This window comes from Podarcis pityusensis (assembly GCF_964106645.2).
Source record: "Podarcis pityusensis genome assembly, chromosome: 14".
NCBI classification, from domain to species: Eukaryota; Metazoa; Chordata; class Lepidosauria; order Squamata; family Lacertidae; genus Podarcis; species Podarcis pityusensis.
This window is the reverse complement of record NC_138039.1, coordinates 18,859,719-18,878,838: the sequence shown is the minus strand read 5'-3', so window position 1 is coordinate 18,878,838 and position 19,120 is coordinate 18,859,719. Positions and strand designations below refer to the sequence as shown.

The 19,120-nt window shown below is 45.0% G+C and overlaps 1 protein-coding gene across 5 annotated transcripts in view; it reads right to left on the bottom strand.

Annotated features, from left to right (window-relative positions):
• Nucleotides 1-6,530: 6,530 nt before the first annotated feature.
• PERCC1 (proline and glutamate rich with coiled coil 1) overlaps nucleotides 6,531-19,120 on the bottom strand; it is a 58,637-nt gene continuing 46,047 nt past the window's right edge. The window contains exons 1-2 of one of the 5 annotated variants that reach the window (XM_080982040.1): nucleotides 11,960-12,003; nucleotides 6,531-7,788 (exon numbers count right to left, since the gene is read on the bottom strand). In XM_080982040.1, the coding sequence (XP_080838166.1) occupies nucleotides 6,871-7,788; nucleotides 11,960-11,977 (936 nt within the window). In that variant the 5' untranslated portion in view covers nucleotides 11,978-12,003 and the 3' untranslated portion in view covers nucleotides 6,531-6,870. Of the gene's footprint in view, nucleotides 7,789-8,664; nucleotides 9,252-10,825; nucleotides 11,018-11,050; nucleotides 11,179-11,959; nucleotides 12,004-19,120 lie in introns of those variants that run through there. The other 4 variants (XM_080982039.1, XM_080982041.1, XR_013979608.1 and 1 more) reach the window with 4 other exon arrangements.

Genomic DNA, 19,120 nt, shown 5'->3' with positions numbered 1-19,120 from the left:
TTTGGATTATTTGATATGTATATGTATAATTTGGAATATTTAATGTGATTTGATTGGATTGTTAAAGTGGAAAATTTAATAAAAATGATTTAAAAAAAGAAAAGAATGTGTGCCATGTGCTGAATTTGGCACTACAGTGGTACCTCAGGTTACATACGCTTCAGGTTACATACGCTTCAGGTTACAGACTCTGCTAACCCAGAAATAGTGCTTCAGGTTAAGAACTTTGCTTCAGGATGAGAACAGAAATCGTGCTCCGGCGGCGCGGCAGCAGCGGGAGGCCCCACTAGCTAAAGTGGTGCTTCAGGTTAAGAACAGTTTCAGGTTAAGAATGGACCTCCGGAACGAATTAAGTACTTAACCCGAGGTACCACTGTAGTACCATTTTTTTCATCCTGGTGGGAAGAAATATCTCCTTTTCTTTTCTACTTAGGTGGGTTTCATCCCATTCGTTTATGATGCAATATTCATTTAAAGGTCCAGGTAGCCTTCAAACAATGCGCAGGGAACCATGAATGAGTTTGTGCAGGGGGTGGGGGAACTTTTGCAGCCCGAGGTCCTTCATCATCAACTGGGGTGGGGTGGGGGGCCATATATGCCAGGGGTGGGCAACGTCAGAGACCAAAAAGTGGTCAATGGTTGTAACCTTTTGCACTGTAGGCTACATTCCAGCCAGACAAAAGACGGATGCAGGACAGTTAGCAAGAACACTTAACCCAGTTCAAGACATAGATTGTTGTTAGGCTGGAGGTAAAGGCAACCTGACCCCTAGGATCTCTCATCTGTACACAATCCCCTTTGAGCAGAATGGTCTACACTGCTTATTCTTCGCTTTGGGTACCAGTGATGGTGGCACAGTGGTAGGCAGACAGGTCTGAACCACAATACGAAATCTGCTGTAAAGTTCATCCACTCAAGAGCGTCTGAAAGTAGTCTTCTCTCTGACATGACTTCAAGCGGGGATGGCTCTACCACTGGTCAGAGTGAGGCAGCCACCTCAAGCACCTGATTTTTATGTGCCAGCAAGGGTAAGCAAAATTCTGGTTATTTCCTACATTACTTTATTGTTGTTGTTTCTCTCTCTGGCTTTTTACTGCCAGGGAGAGGGACGTATGGGCTTTTCTGCCTTAGCTGACAAATTATTATTATTACGATGACGACTATTTTACCAATCTATGCAATTTCCCCAAAGCAATGGACAATAAAAACAGCAAAAAATAAAATAAAAATATGACAGATGCATTAAACCACACAAAATAGAGGCCAGCTCTACCATTAGGCAGAGTTTAGCAGCTGCTTCAAGCATCAGGCACTGTGTGGACAGAGGTGCATATGTCAATTTGCCATGGTGGCTGCCCTTGCACCGGCTAAGCCAGACTGCTGCTTTCAAGTGGAGTGGACGATGCTGAAGTAAAATTTGCATTTGTTGCTCTTCCCACTTCTGACTTTGGTCCTGTTGACCCTAGCATGTGGCCCCCAGAGGAAGGAGGGTCTCCACCCCCATCGTTCTGCTGGGACGCTGAGGTCCAGCGCCGAGGGCCTTCTGGCGGTTCCCTCACTGCGAGAAGCAGACTACAGGGAACCAGGCAGAGGGCCTTCTCGGTAGTGGCGCCCGCCCTGCAGAACGCCCTCCCATCAGATGTCAAAGAGATAAACAACTACCTGACATTTAGAAGACATCTGAAGGCAGGTCTGTTTAGGGAAGTTTTTAATGTGTGACATTTTAATGTATTTTTAATCTTTGTTGGAAGCCGCCCAGAGTGGCTGGGGAAACCCAGCCAGATGGGTGGGGTACAAATAAATGATGATGATGATGATGCAGAAGGGGACTGAAACAGGTTCCCCACCCTTGGTATACTGCATGGAGGGTACCATTTTGTCCTTGGACAACATTAAGCTGCCTTTACTATTCATCTTAAGTGGGAAAATGCCTTGGTCCTAGGGGGACATTCCAGGGAAAAAAAACTTTACCACTTTGGTTCTGGCCCTGGGAGAAGCTGGAAACTTGTTTGTGAACTGTCTCTGCCTGATAGCGAGGTCTATTATACCAATAACCACAAGAGAGCAGTGGAGAGTTTTGCATGCTAACAGCAGATCTTTAAAGGCGTAGCATGGTGCCCCAGAGGATTGATCCGGTAGGAAGTGAATGCAGAGATAGACAGCCATTCAGAACAAGCGAGGATTTTCCTTATCGTGTGCATTGTCAACTATGGAAGCAGCAGCCTCAAGATGTGATGACTGGCTCAAATGGCTTTAAAAGATAATTTAAAGCACATGGCTTCCCCCAAATAATCCCAGAACCTGCAGTTTGTTAAGGATGCTGGGAGCTCTAGCACTTTGAGAAAGTAAGTTACAGTTCTCAGGATTCTTTTAGGGGAAGTGGCACAAGAGGGCTTGAAATGTATTGTGTGGATGTGACCCAATTCTTGGAGGGAGCTTATTAGCCACAATAGCAAAGCAGAGTCTCCAGATCCAGTATACCTTTGTCTGTCATATACTGGGGGAACTTAGGGATGCGGGTGGCGCTGTGGTCTAAACCAGGCATCCCCAAACTGGGCCCTCCAGATGTTTTGATACTACAACTACCATCATCCCTAGCTAACAGGACCAGTGGTCAGGGATGATGGGACTTGTAGTCCCAAAACATCTGGAGGGCCAAGTTTGGGGGTGCCTGGTCTAAACCACTGAGCCTCGGTGGCAGATGAAGGTGATTGACTACATGGAACTGGCGGAAATGACTGGCAGAATCCGAAACCAGGGAGAAGAGTCGGTGAAAGAAGACTGGAAGAAATTTAAGGACTATTTACAGAAATATTGCAAAATTAAGGAACTTTAGAAGGATGTTGGATAGAAACTAAGAGGTTTTAGCTGTAATGCTTTAAGAGACATGGAAAAAAAGGTTAACAATTGGGTAAAAGATTAATGGTAAGGATTTGCTGAACCAACAAATTGAATTGGAATACAAAGAAGGGAGGTATGAGGAGGTCCGGGGAAATAAGAGTAAGGAAGATAGGTTATGGAACATTACTGTGTTTTTAACTGTTTTATTTTGTATGTTTTTGTTTTTTTCTTATTTTTTACTGTTTTTGTTATATCTTAAAACTCTATACTTTTTCTTTATTCTGTACTTTCATGTATCTTTAATAAATATCATTTATAAAAAAAAAAATAAACCACTGAGCCTCGGGGTTTGCCAATCAGAAGGCTGATTGTTCAAATCCCCGCGACGGGGTGAGCTCCCATTGCTTTGTCCTAGCTCCTGCTAACCTATCAGTTCGAAAGCATGCCAGTGCAAGTAGATAAATAGGTACCGCCACGGCAGTACGGCAAACGGTGTTTCCATGTGCTCTGGTTTCCGTCATGGTGTTCCATTGCACCAGAAGCGGTTTAGTCATGTTAGCCACATGACCCGGAAAGCTGTCTGTGGACAAACGCTGGCTCCCTCGGCCTGAAAGTGAGATGAGCACCACAACCCAATAGTCACATTTGACTGGACTTAACTATCCAGGGGTCCTTTACCTTATTACTGGGAGAGCTGAATTGTGGATTAGTTATTGGACCTGGACTGGGTGACCAGGCACATTTGTACATTTTGTAATTTGATAAGCTATTGCTGCTTTGATCTTTTCTTTCTATTTAACAAAAAATAATAATTCTGTGGTATTTTATATACTGTGACTTCGTTGTTATTTTTAACTGAAAATGGTCTAATAATAGTTATCGCCGTCATTTGGTTTCCTGTTTAATTATTATTAGCTCGTTTTGAGAGTTGATTTTAGCATGCAGCTATATTAACCAGCTTCATTTCTGAAATATACTCGGAGTCCTGTAGTGATTTCATGCTCCTTATTGCAGCTTGTAAAACAGTGAGTTTAATTGCGCCCCCCCCCCAAACCTCAGGCTTTTATATACATTATTTACACAATGAGTCCCGTCTGATTGGCTGATTCTGCTTCCCTCCTGGAGCCTGATTGGTCTTTTCCTGCAGGCCAATCAGTTGTTGCATTCTATGATCCTACCAGCCTAATAGGCTGATTAACTTCCTCCTGGAGCCTGATTGGTCTTCTCCTGCAAGCCAATCAGTTGTTGCATTCTAGGATCCTACTTGCCTATTGTTCTAGGATCCAAGCTTAGTACATAACAATTTCCACATAACCGCTGCCCCTGGAGACCTTCTTCCAGGCTGCCATGGTGTTGTTTGTCAGAAGGAGGTGTAGAGAAGGGCTGGGGAGGGGTGCCTACCTGCCTCTCTTATTATGTTGAGGCACTCTTTAGAACAGATGCACAGTAAAACTAGGGTCTAAATGAGATGTCTGGTCAATCTGCAGTCAGATTGCGAGGTTCTATGACTCCCTTTTGTTTAACAATAGGAAGAACAAAATTACATTTTCCACCCAAATTACTTTGTGGAAATGAAGGAAGTCAACATGGAATGGCTGCTTGGGTGAAAGGGCTGTGAGTTCAGTTCAGTTCTGGGACTGAAAGCAAATCCCCAGATTTGGAACAGGCTCAGAGAAGCGATAGGCAAATCTGTCAATTTTTGCTTCTCATTTTTCCAGTCTTGAGTTTAGTTTGCCACACTGGTTTGCAGATATATATTTTTTAAATCCTCATCAAAATTTGTCAGTACTGTATTTCCTTGCAAGTTTCTCCAAGGAAGAACTTACTGACAGTAAGAGCTGTTCAACAGTGGAACCGACTGCCTTAGAAGGTGGCGGGATCTCTTTCATTGAAGGTTTTTAAACAGAGGTTGGGTGGTTATCTGTCAGGGATCCTTTAGCTGTGATTCCTGCATTGTTGGGAGTTGTACTAGATGACCCTTGGTGTTCTTTCCAACTCTACAGTTCTATGACTCTAACCGTCACTTTTTGTATGCAATTTTGCTCAATATACCAATTTTTGCTCATTATCCCCAATGTGTTGCATTTTTGTATTACATTTTCACTAATGTATTGCATTTCTATGTACAATTTGCCCTATAGTGTATGCATTTTTGCATACATTACTAGGCTGGAGAACTGCATTGCAAAATGTGGAAAAGTGAAGCTTTCAAAGGGTGGCTGCACTATGGTCTGTGTATTGTTTTGGAAAGTGCAAAGTAGGTGGGTGAGGGCAGGCAGGTTGGGGGGGGCATTGCCCCATTTGCCCCAATGGGCTGGCCTCCACTGGACATGCTGGGCACTTAAATAGATGTGAAGATCGATCAGGTTGCCTCCTTTTCTAGTAAAAGAATTGATTGATTGGCCTACAAAGAAGGCATGGAAGAAACAGATAAGAGTCTCTTTTTGTGCAGACAGGAGAGGTTTGCTTAGCAGAAGACAAATGACTTTGCTCTCCAGACACTCCTATCATTGCACCATTTATTGCACACACACATGTAGACACCCTTCCTGATGTCATCTGGATTTCAAAATCACTACTTCACATAACCCTCTCCATTGCACATATGGAAACTGGATTATTATTATTAATAATAATATTAAAAAAACTTAGGGTAAAAACCAATGTTCACCCTCCTCAGAGTATGTCCGTTGAAATTAATGGATATGACCAAATTAGAACTATAGAAGTGTACAGTTGGATAGGGTTCCTTCAAAAGGTAAAAACTAGGACACCCTGAAAAAAACCCAGAAGACCCCAAAATTGTTGTCGAGCTTTAAGGAAACCCCCAAAGTTGTTGAGCTTTTTAAAACAAAAACACCCCCAAAGGTGATTTTCCTCTTGATTTGTTTAAGATAAAGGACATAGCACCTGTAAAACAGGCCAGTATTGCTTTACGCACTGAGAGCCAGTGTGGTGTAGTGGTTAAGAGCAGTAGTCTCGTAATCTGGGGAACCGGGTTCGCGTCTCCGCTCCTCCACATGCAGCTGCTGGGTGACCTTGGGCCAGTCACACTTCTTTGAAGTCTCTCAGCCCCACTCACCTCACAGAGTGTTTGTTGTGGGGGAGGAAGGGAAAAGGAGATTGTTAGCCGCTTTGAGACTCCTGAAGGGGAGTGAAAGGCGGGATATCAAATCCAAACTCTTATTATTATTATTATTTATTATTACTTTTACAAAACACCTTTCCTACAAAGTGTTCAAGGTGGCACACAAAGCTCTCAACTCCCATCCTTACACCTCCACCCCCTAGAGTTGGCACACCTGGTACAAATGGACTTGAGATGAAGCCTGTGCCCTTGCAGATAATGTGGGACTCCAACTCCCAGCAGCCAGGGATGATGGTCCAGCAACATCTGGAGGGCCACAAGTTCCCCACTGCTGCATTCAATCCATCCCAAAAGGCTTCTGCCTCCAGAGCCACCACAGACTGGGTCCAGTTGTGAGCCTGCCAGGGTAACTGGTTCTGCCCTCTGGCTCCACCCCTCCTCCCCTAGACCCAGAACAGACAGAAAGAGTCAGTTCCCTTGTGAGGGGAAAGTATTGGAGGAGAGTCACATTCCCCCCCCCCCCCAATATTTATTTACAATTATACAAGTTGAGCAAGAGAGAAGGGAGACTCCCAGGTCTCGAATAGGTCAGGGGTTGGTGACATTTTGGGGGCCAGTAGGAAGATAATGACATTTTGAGATAGTGCTGGGGGTGGGTGGCATAACACAAAATGGCGGCGGGTGTGTGTGGCATGAGAGAAAATGGCCGAAACAGGGGGCATGGCATAAAAGAAAATGGCTGCCACAATTGAAAAAGTAGAAAAAGAGACAGGAACACAAAATGGTGCAGACATTGCTCCCACCCCCAATCTTGTGCATTGTCAATTTTTGAGGGGATATTTATGGGAGCCATGGTGGGCACAGGGCTAATGGTCCCTGCAATAGGGAAAGGGCCGGAGCCCATGTGAGAAAAATTCAGATGTTGCAACCCTTCTGAACCCTCATAGACCACCAAAATGGTCAGTGTCCACCACCCTCCGGTTTGCTTCGCTAGGATGCTCTCGGCTGGGATTCAGGTCCTCCTGGCAGGTTTCGGAAGTCCAGTTGGCCAGCAGGTCACTGAAATCTGGAGGGTTGCCATTGAGTATACAGACAGGGCTGAGGGACGGCTCTTTCCAGAAGGACTGGGGCAACTTCCTGCCATGCATGGGGGCAATGTGGCCATACTTCCTCTCCAGCCTCAGCTTCCTGTTCTCAGAGGAGGCTCGCTGCTTGACGCACCTGACCAGAGCATATTCAAAGAGCTCGGCCAGAGGACCCATCTTCTCTGCATCCTCTTTGCTGCAGAAAGATCTCCACAGCTGCCTCTCCAGCTGTGCTGGGGGCTTTGAGGGGTCAGGGAGGTCACTGCTGTCGTCTTCTTCCCCAATATGGGAAATCCTGACTAGGTCAGCATAGTACAGAACCTGCCCTGACAGCTGAGGGGAGCGGCGGTCCTCGTAGATGTTGCAGGACTCTGAGCCTTCCTCTTTGCTCTTCCGGCCAAAATATCTCTGGATGTCATCGCTGATCCGCTCAGCGAACCGAAGGAGCTGCAGCGTCACCTCTGTGTTGCTCAAGCCGGAGTCGGCAGCGCCTCTGTCTGGGCTGCAACCTGCGGAATTGCTTACTGTTTCCATATCCTCCCTCTCTTCCTCTTCCTCCTCCTCCTCCTCCTCCTCCTCTTCTTCCTCTTCCGCCTCCATTTCCTCCTCCTCCTCCTCCGATAAGTCTTGGAAAATCATTTCCTGGCAGGTTGTGGTGGATAGGAACGAATTCCGGAATGCTGTGGGCAGCTTAAATTTGCTTAGGCTTTGTATTACCCCAGCGGCCATTTCCCCCGCTCCTATCTCCACGCTGTACAAGTGGTTGAATCTGGACTAAATAAACAGCGAGGAGAACAAAGCGTCAGGTGTCTGCCAAGGAGAGGGAATGCACAGTATAGCTATCTTTTGTGGTTATTGTCATCCTCTAACAGGGAACTTGAGTGCTGAGTGCTGACAGAACTGGACCCACTGAGAAATTAGGAGGAGGTATTAGCATATTCCTGGAGCACCCACTAGTCATAATTAGTACACTGTAATTTAAAAAGGGGTGGGGGGGTCCAAAAACCAAAAACAAATCAGAACTCCCCTCCCCGCAACAGCCCAGGGACTACTGGGTTTCCTCTGTGGCTCCCAGAAACCATAAAACAGGGGTTGGGGTAAACCTTCCAGTCTGAGGGCCACATTCCCTTCTAGGCAATCTTCTCGGGCTCCCATGCTAGTGGTGGGCAAGGCCAGAGGCAAAAGCCACAAATGTACACTCATTCATTCATTCATATTCATTCATTCATTCATTCATTCATTCATTCATTATATTTATGTCCCACCATTTCTCCCCACGGAGCTCCAGGCAGTGTACATGGCTCTCTTCCTCCCTGTTTAATCTCCCAACAGCCCTGTGAGGTAGGTTAGGCTGAGAGGCAGTGACTGGCCCAAGGTCACGCAGTGAGCTTCGTGGATGAGTGGGGATTGTGAACCCTGGTTTCCAAGGTCCAACCCTAACCACTACACCACGCTAGCTAATTTCTTCATGCACTGGCACAGTCCTTTACATCTTCCACACAAACGAGGCATTATCAGACTTCCAGGGCACATTCCAGCCAGGCAAAAGGAGCTGGTTTGAGTGTTTGTGAAACTGGGCCAGCCAGGGAGGGGTGTATTGAATTAACAGGAAATAATAATAATAATAATAATAATAATAATAATAATAGAAAATTGACTTCAAAGTTGTTGTTCTTTTTAATGATAAAAGGAAACGGAGGAGGAGCTTAAACTCATCTGCCAACAATGAGCATCTGGACAGCAGACCAGAGCAAGCAAATAGGCCACCTGGTCACAGTTGTCCCTTCCTTGCTAAGGTGATACCTATTCTAATTCTCTTTAAATCACCACCTTCTACCACTTATCTGCCCCTTTCACATGGGTGGGGTCCTTGGTCCCCAATGGCATCTTAGAAGTGTGGAACTTATTCCAAACTGACTGTTTTACTTCAAACTGCATGTAGGGTGTATGCCGTTTTTATTTTAAACTCCCCCACATCAAAAGCTCCATGCATGCAGAAAGCTCACCTGTTAGGGAAAACAATAGACGAAGGACAGGGAACTTGCAGTCCTTGCTGCTGCACTCGCCTCACCCCGAGCCAGCACGGCCAATGGTTGCGATGTGAGCAGTTGTAATCCAATAATACTGGAAGTTTTCGTCCCTGAGCGACCCTTTCCCCCTGGTCTGCTACTGTGCTCCATGCAGGGAGCTTTAGATGCAGGAGAGCTTTCGAAAATAGGACATCATCTGTACACACTCTAGACAACAAGTATGTGTGGTTAAGTGGGATCAGCTCAGAATTCTACCATTATGCTTAATGTCCTCATTCTAATGCCTGGCTTATGTGCTCCAAAATAAGAACATAGGACAAGCTTGCTGGATCAGGCCAGTTACCCGTCTAGTCCAATATCCTGTTCTCACAGTGACCACCCAGATACCCTCAAGCAACACTATCCCCTCCTGTGGTTTCCTGCAACTGGTATTCAGAAGCATCGCTGCCTCCATCCATGGAGGCAGAACATAGTCGTCATAGAATCATAGAATCATATATTAATTGACAGCCTCCAGAAATTGGTGGCCTTCACTGCCTCTTGGGGGGGGGGTCCTTATTTATTTATTTATTTATTTATTTATTTATTTATTTATTTATTTATTTTATACCCTGCCCTCCCCAGCCAAGACTGGGCTCAGGGTGGCTAACATCAGGTATAAAAACAATTGATTAAAATTCAACTTAAAAACAAGATTAAAATGCTACTTAAAATGCAGCCTCATTTCAGTGGAAGCCCAGATCAAAAACTGTTTGGGGGGAGAAAATGTCAAATCTTCACCAAGGCCAACTATCCAGACTGGTCCTACGTGGGCCAGAAAAGCCAGGGAAGTCCCCAAATAGGGGTTCCATCACAGAAGGAAAAGGAAAGAAGGGGAGCGGATCAGGCTGGTTCCAAGCCAAAGGCCAAGTGGAACAACTTCTGTCTTCCAGGCCCTGTGGACTAGGACGGGGAAACCAGGTTCAAATCCCTGTCTAGCCATGAAGCTTGGTGGGTAACCTTGAGGCAATTGATATTTATTGGGCTAGCCTACTCCACAGGGTTGTGGTGAGGATAAAATCCAGGTGGGAAGAGGGTATTACCGGGTATGTGCCTTGAGCTTCTCGGATAAAAGACAGGCCACAGGTGTAATAAGTTGCAAAACGGTCTCTTTCTTGTGCATTTGCAGACCAGGTACACAGATGGCTTCATAGTTTGTGGCAGTTGAAAAGGGGACGTAGGAAGCCACTTTATATTAAATCGCACAGTTGGTCCATCTAGCCCAGTAATGGCTACACTGACCAGCAGCAGCTCTCCAGCGATTCAGGGAGGGGTCTCCCCCCGCCTTACCTGGAGATGCTGGAAACTGAATCTGCCACTGAGCTACTGCTGTTTCCCCAAACACGGAGAGCTGTCTTATACTGAGACTGAGTCAAATCACTGGTCCATCTATCTCAGTTGTGTCTACACTGATCGGCAGCAGCTCTCCAGAGTTTCGGGTTTTCTTAGCCCTACCTGGGACCTTCTGCATGCAAAGCAGATGCCCTACCACTGACTTACAGCTCTTCCTTAAAGCTTAGGAAGTTTCCTTATACTAAATCAGACCATCTAACCCTGTATGGCCTTACACTGGCTGGCAGCAGCAGCAGATCTCTAGTGTTTCAGAGAGGAAGTCTTTCCCCCAGCCCTACCTGGAGATACTGGGGACTGGACCTGGGACCTACACGCAAAGCAAGTGCTTTACCCCTGAGCAACAGCCATTCCCCTTGCAAGGGCTTCTTTCCCCAAGTCTCTCCACTTACCTGTCCACTGCAGCTCAGCCCCCTACTTCTCCTCTGCCAACTCTCAGCCCTTCCACCTGGGGCTGAAGTATTTATAGTGGCACTGCGAAACTGGTGACTAGCAAATATTTGGCGGCTGTATTGTAATCGTAGACTCGGTAAACAAAACTCTGGTTTGCTTTAATGCCCGGCAACCGGAGAACACTGTAGACAAGGAGCCTGGGAGGACAGGGAGATAGGGCTCACCTTAATGGTTGACTTCCTGGGGGATTTTCGAGTGTTATTCCTGCCGGTCCCCCTATTAGGTCTGCTGCCACAGCTGCCAAACCTCCCCTCCCCTCCCCCCCCAGCGCACGTTGACATAGGACTTCTTATCTCCAGTGTTGATTTGGAGACGAAATCGAGCCTCGTCAAATAGGCATAAAATTAAATTTCATGGTATTTTGACTCCAGGAGTAGGCATCATCTCCAGAAGCAAGTAACGCTTATCCGACAACGCCTGTGCAAATAGTAAGATGCCAAGCCAGAAGAGGAAGGTAACTAACTGGCGACCGGGGCAAATCGGTCAGATTCATTTTTCTGAGCTTAGGTTGATTTCCACATCAGTTTGAATCCCTATTGGCATTCCTTGAAGACCTGCCTACAGTATTTAGGCAAGCTTTCCCCTGAGCTTGAACTTCCTGACCCAACAACTGTTTCTGCTGCTCTTTTAACGGCTTGAAGTATTGTGCTTTCCAACGGGCTTCTTTTATCGTATACAGTGGTACCTCAGGTTACATACACTTCAGGTTACATACGCTTCAGGTTACAGACTCCGCTAACTCAGAAATAGTACCTCGGGTTAAGAACTTTGCTTCAGGATGAGAACAGAAATTGTGCTCTGGTGGTGCGGCAGCAGCAGGAGGCCCCATTAGCTAAAGTGGTGTTTCAGGTTAAGAACAATTTCAGGTTAAGAACGGACCTCCGGAACGAATTAAGTACTTAACCCAAGGTACCACTGTAGTTCTAATTATGGGTTTTTAAAAATTGTTTTCTTTGAATTTTTTTTTTTATTGGGCACTTTGTATGGACTTCATAGCTGGTTTCATACTTGTAAAATATAAATAAAATAATAATTATAGTTACCATTAAGCCAATAGTTGTAACTATACATACCTGTACCTTCTTTTTCATGGTTTGGGGTGCATTTTCTTATTTATTGATGAGGCCTAAATGCCCTCCCTCCAGTCAGCACCTCTCCTACCACCCCCTCAGTTGCAAGGCTATTCTGCAGCAAACACCTCCTAAGGGCTTCATAAATCAAATTATTACGTTGCTTCCTGTGATTTACCATACAAATTGGTGCCCATAAATCAATTAGAACGGGAGGTGAGGCAGGCTGTCGAAGCCATTATCTTCAACCCATTAGGGATGGGCTTCATTAGGGTGAAGAAGAGGCCAGGGCTCCTTTAAGAAACAAAAACAATTCTAACATATGTCCCTTTTTTCTACAGTGGTACCTCAGGTTAAGTACTTAATTTGTTCCGGAGCTCCGTACTTAACCTGAAACTGTTCTTAATCTGAAGCACCACTTTAGCTAACGGGGCCTCCTGCTGCCGCTGCACCGCCGGAGCACGATTTCTGTTCTCATCCTGAAACAAAGTTCTTAACCTGAAGCACTATTTCTGGGTTAGCGGAGTCTGTAACCTGAAGCGTATGTAACCTGAGGTACCACTGTACTCCTTTTCTAACAGCAAAATGTCTGGGGCTACTCCTGGCTGTAGGTGGCCTCAGGGCTGCCTGGTGGGCAAAATATATAAACCCACAGAAGCACTCCTTACACTGATCTGCAGACCTTTCTAAGCCCAGGGTTCCCAGACTGTGGTTTGTGGATCATTAGTGGCACACGCACTTCATTCAGAGGGTCTGCTGCATGTTCGCATTAGAAATACACATTGGTTTGTCACTGTATCTTTTATTGCTTTTTTTATTGCCGAGTTAAACTGTGGAACTCACTCCCACAGGAGGCAGGATGGCTTTAAAAGACGATTAGACAAATTCATGCAGGAGAGGGCTATCAGTGGCTAGAGCTGTGATGGCTATGGGCTGCTTCCACAGCTGGAGGCAGTGATGCTTCTGTGTACTAGTTGCTGGAAGCCATGGGAGAAGGAAGGGCTCTGGTTTCGAATCCTGCTTGCTGGTTTCCCACAGGCATCCGGTTGGCCACTGTGAGAGCAGGATGCTGAACCAGATGGACCACTGGCCTGATCCAGCAGACACTTATCTTGAGTTTTATTGTATTACAGATCGGAACTCTATGGAACGCAAACTGCAACACCACAAAAGAAGCAAATTCAAAAATAGAGTTAAAGAGCATACATCAACTACACCTTACAATCGCTACAACAGTGTTATGAGTTTGTGGGTACCAGACTTCTAATCTCTGAACTCAGCAAGTGTTAAAAGCCATTTGAGCCTCCTGGGCGATGGGCTATTAAGAGAACAGAGGAAAGGGGGCTCTGTGTCAGATGCCAGATGGGTGGGACCCCTCCTCCAGCTCTCAAGATAGTTAGAAGGAAAAGCCTGAGTTTGAGAGCAGAGTTACGTGAGCTAGAAGATGGAGGCAAAAGCTGCAGGCTTCTAGGAGGCATACAATTTGGACAAGAAAAATTGGCTTCCAGGTGGAAAAATCAAAATTAGAAACAGAACTGTTAGAACCCAAAACTAAGATTTTGTCAAAGATGTATAACTTGCTGTTGAAATGGAATACTCAGGATGAAACGGTGAAATCTGCTATGATTAAATGGGCACAAGATGTTGGACATAACATAATGATGGCTGACCGGGAACAGTTATGGACCACAGGTATGAAATTCACGGCATGTAATGCCTTAAGAGAGAATATAATGAAAATGATATACAGGTGGTACATGACCCCAGTCAAGCTTGCAAAAATCTATCACTTGCCCGATAATAATTGTTGGAAATGTAAAGAAACTGAAGGTACATTCTTTCACCTTTGGTGGACATGCCCAAGGATTAAGGCTTTCTGGGAGATGATCTATAATGAAATGAAAAAGGTATATAAATATACCTTCTTGAAGAAACCAGAGGCCTTTCTCCTGGGCATGTTCGGCCAATTGGTGCCAAAGAAGGACAGAACTTTTTTTATGTATGCCACAACAGCAGCAAGAATACTTATTGCAAAGTATTGGAAGACACAAGATTTACCCACTCTGGAAGAATGGCAGATGAAGGTGATGGACTATATGGAACTGGCGGAAATGACTGGCAGAATCCGAGACCAGGGAGAAGAGTCGGTGGAAGAAGATTGGAAGAAATTTAAAGACTATTTACAGAAATACTGCAAAATTAATGAATGTTAGAATGATGTCAGAATGAAGTTAAGTGGTTTTAGCAGCAATGTTATAAAGGTGTATGTAAAAATGGATTGTTAACAGGTGAGAATCCAAAGTTATAATATATTAAGTTAAAGGATTAAGATAAAAACAAAGAGGGAAAGAAATTGCTGAATTAACTAACTGAATTGGAATACAAAAAAGGGAGGTGTGAGGAGGTCAGGGAAGCAAGGAAATGAAATGTAAGGTATGGAAAGATTGATGTGTTTTTTAAGTGTTTTCTATCTATTTTCTGTATTTTGTATTTTTTCTTTTTTATTTCTTTTTCCTTTTCTTTTCTTTTTATCTATGTAATTTTTTCTTTGAAACTTTAATAAATATCATTAAAAAAAAAAAAAAGCTGCAGGCTTCTAAGGCAGTGAGAGATAACCTTGGCTGATTTGCGTTTGAATCCAAAGCTGTAGCTATGGGAGAAGCAGGACCCTTTTGGGATGCTGGCACCATGAAGCCCTCCATCGCAGGCTCAGGTTGTGTATATGTGTAAATGAACCATATATCCTAAAGATACCACAGTCTCCACTGTGCCTCATTTCCAAAAGGAAACACGGACCCCTGGAATTTTGCACCGCTCAGAGATTGGGGTGGCATGCAACAGCAGGTAGGGAAATAATGAAAGCCAAGACCCTCTGCAATGGTCAAGTGGTCCGGAGGGCAGAATTTGGGGGCCACTGCTTTATACAGTTTGTGCCTTGCAAAGCCACACTCTTATTATGGATTGATTGATTGTTCATCATCACTGTCTTCTTGTTTGTTTGTTTGTTTGTTTGTTTGTTTGTTTACAGACACTGCTCCCACCCTGGAATCTGAACCCTAACTGCAGGGTATAAGAAGGTGCAGCATTTTAAAATCCAGGGGTTCTTTTGCTGCACAGACCGGAGGGTGGCTCCCCCTACCATCTCTCTTCCCTTGCTGGTCCCTTGTGCCTGGAACTTGTGCCTTTCGCAAGTGCCCTTTGCACGAGCGACGTGCAAGGACCCAGACCCACATGGGAGCACTTAGACTTCTCCAAACATTCGCGCTGGCAGCCCTCCTGCCTCAATAGCCACTATCTAGCCCATTTGCTGGCTTGACAAACATGTTTAGATACACAGACAGATCTGAGCAGCAACTGATAAGCCAAGCCAGTCATTACCCCTTCAATATGCTCCTCTGACGTCACTGTGGCTGCCTCCTCCTCCTCCTCCTCCTCCTCCTCCTCCTCCTCCTCCTCTTAGGACAAATGTGGAGAGAACTACAGCTAGCTTTGGGACGCTTGGGTGGGGTGTATGGTAGGGACATAATTGCATCCTGCGTCCATCACCTGAAGCAGCTGCCTTATGTGACTTCATGGCAGGGCTGTACAGTGGTACTTCGGGTTAAGTACATAATTCGTTCTGGAGGACCGTTCTTAACCTGAAACTGTTCTTAACCTGAAGCACCATGTTAGCTAATGGGGCCTCCTGCTGCCGCTGCGCCTCCAGAGCACGATTTCTGTTCTTATCCTGAAGCAAAGTTCTTGGTTAGCGGAGTCTGTAACCTGAAGCGTATGTAACCTGAAGCGTATGTAACCTGAGATACCACTGTACTGGACACCTTGCTCCATTCACTTGTATGGGACATAGAAAAAGGCCCGCAATTGAGAAAACCTGGTTAGGGACCGTGCGAGAGACAGACAGACAGAGAGACAGACAAGCAAGCAGGCAGGCAGGCAGGCAGGCAGGCAGAGAGAAAGACATAATTGCCCCTCATCTGAAGCAGAATACACACCATACTTTAAACCACATTTAAAGGACATGGCTCCCTCCTAGGAGAATCCTGGGAGGTGCAGATTATCTCTCCAAAGAACTACAGTTCCCAGCACCCTTAAAAAACTGTGCTTAGATTCCAGTGCCTCAAGAAGACTAGGATAATAATAAAATCATATGTGGTGGGAATGTAAAGAAATTTTAAAATTTTGGGAAATGATATATAATGAATTGAAGAAAATGTTTAAAATGACATTTGTAAAAAAAACAAAAACCAGAAGCGTTTTTGTTAGGGATTGTAGGACAAGACCTGCCAGGGGGAAAAAGAATTTATTTATGTATGCAACAACAGTGGCAAGAGTCTTGATAGCACAAGGATGGAAGAATGAGGAAACCCCGACAAAAGAACAGTGGCAAGAGAAATTGATGAACTATGCAGAAATGGCTAAATTGACATACAAACTGAGAGATAAAGACAACTGTGACTTCAAAGAAGAATGGGAACTTTTCACATATTATTTAAAAAGACAACAAAACGAACTGGACTCCTTGGCAGGTTTTGAATAAACATACACAAATCTTTTGATTGTTAATGTAGTGGATAGATAATATAAGGATTTATACAAGTTTACAGTATGCAGAGAACAATATGAGTTGAGAAATCAGAGAGAGGAGCTGAGGGAAGTCTTGGGGGGGAGGGAGGGAGGGTTTGATGGGGAGGTGGGGGGGAAATGATGAATATGAGATGTTTTGATATGTTGTTATATTGAAATTGTTAATATTTTTTTTTTTTAAAAGAGGACTAGGATGATGGGGGATCATGCTCCCCTTTTTGAAAGGGCACCCACCTTCACCATCTTGGGTTTTCGCCGCCCTTGGGGAGCTGTAGTCCCGCTCTTGGTGGGTGGGTTGACTGGCAAACGGCAAAGGGGAAGGTGGCAAGAGAGGCAGCTGTGTACCCAACTCACTGAAAACAGCTTCTCTCCTTCCCCCTGTTAAGAGACAGCCACTCCGCGCCACCATTCCTCCAACTAATAAAGAGAGTTTTGACAGAGCAATATGGGGCCACAGAGCATCTGTCGGGGCATATGCTTCCGTGGCGAGGCCTCGGGTTTTCTAATTAAAAAAAAACCAAAACATAAACACCGTTCACCTTTCTGCAAAGCCAGCTTCTGCCTTATCACAGTGACTTCTGGAAGCAGCAGCAGCCAGGGTGGCTGTGGGTCAGGGGCTGCAGCTCCCTGATCCCTATAGGAGGATTCTGGGCCCTCTTCTTGGTCTCCATGCAAGAGTGGAGGAAAAATCAATAGCTCCAATATGTCAGCACTCCAAACGAGCTGCAATAATATAACACCCACCATTAACCCCACAAGCACTCCAGCACAACTCTGTCCATTAGAAGGAGCAGTAGGTGGAAAACGTTTGGCGTGCCTGTATTCACCGGGACCGTAAGAGCAAAGAGTTAGTGCGCTGGTCTCTGGGATGGGTGCCTGAGGATGTGGCGGAGCTTGCTTAAAGAATCACAGGAATCTCGGCTAAAGCATCCATGTCAGAGACCCACCCAATCTCTGCTTAAAAACCTCCATGGAAGGTGAGTCCACAAGCTACTGCAGGTGTCTGTTCCACTGTCAAACTGCTCTTACTATCAGAAAGTTCAGGATCGGATGTTTTGCTCTCCCTGTTTCCCTGAGCATTTCATGGAGATCCCTTTTACTCTGGAAAATATGGTTTGTTTCAGATCCATACCATACATTTCTGTAGAGGTAGGGCCACAGCTTAGTGGTAGAGCAACTGCTTTGTGTGCAGAAGGTCCCAGGTTCAATCCTTGGTGTCTCCAGGTAGAGCTGGGACTCCTCCCTGAATTTCTGGACAGCCACTGCCAGTCAGTGCAGGCAACACTGAGCTAGATGGACCTGTTGCCTGACTCAGCATAGGCAGCTTCCTCTGTTCCCTTATGCGCCATCCTGATCACTGACAGCTTTTGGTGGGGAACTGCTGGCGCCTCCCCACTTGCCCCTGTGTTTTGGCTGGCCCCGACCAAGCCTTTATTGTGGCAGGTCCTGCCCTGTGGAACTCCCTGCCTCTATAGAGGTTTGGCAGGAATTGTACCTGCCATCTCTCAGGTGTCATCTGAAAACTGTACTGCTTAGGCAGGCCTTCACAATACAATCATTTTTCTTTTTAACCCATCAGTATTTATTGAAGTTTTATTGACGTTTTTACTGTTGTTGGGTTTTTTTTAACAGATACTTTTACTGGTTTTTTATTATGATCTAGTATGTTGTAAACCACCGCGATATATTTTTATGAAAGTGTGGATTACAGGTACATATATATATATATATATATATATATATATATAATTGAAAGTGCTCTTGTAGAAAAAGAAAAGTTTTTGTATATCGCTTAGTAGTGGTTTTTTTTAATTAATTGGTTAAAGAAATGCTTTTAAACAGACAAAGAAATAAAATTTCATTGCCTGTCAACAAGACATTTTAGCTGCTTTTGTAAGACAAACATGCCATTTACTGTGCAATAGAATCAATTGACATAAATCCAGTACTAAAAATGGCAACATGGAGAAATCCTTGGCAGAATATGTTGGTCCCCAGGCCACTCAAAGCCACCATAACAGTAAGATTTCAAAGGAGATAGGTAGACAGACAGACAAATGGAAGCCAACGGAGGATTGCACTTCTGTTTGGTGAAGCGGGCTCTCTAGACCGCAAAAGCTTGTGCTGTAATAAATCCCCAAGGTGCTGCATGGAAGCTTGTGCCATCCTTAGTCTTTAAGATGCTACAAGTCACTCTGTTCTTTCTTCTGTTCATTTTTCTTTTGCAGAAAGAGGCTGTTGACGTGTCCAGAATAGAATATGGGCGTCAATGCCCTCTGCTGTCTAGAAGCAGAGATGCACATCCTGGATTACTGTCACCTGTGCTATCTGAGATGCTGCTACAGCTTGATGCAGTTCATCAAGGGGGGTGGAGTGGTGGGGAGAGAAGGGGAATGAAGCATGCCCCAAATTCAATTACAATCTTTTAAAATACTCACAAGGAGAAGGTTTGGCACATCTGGAAGCTTTTTGCTACCTGCGTTCACAAGTAGGGAGACCACTTTTGCATTGAAGAGAAACGAGAAAACGCTTCATCAAAAAAGAGGATGCCGATTTGCAAGTGCATGTCTTGATTTACCA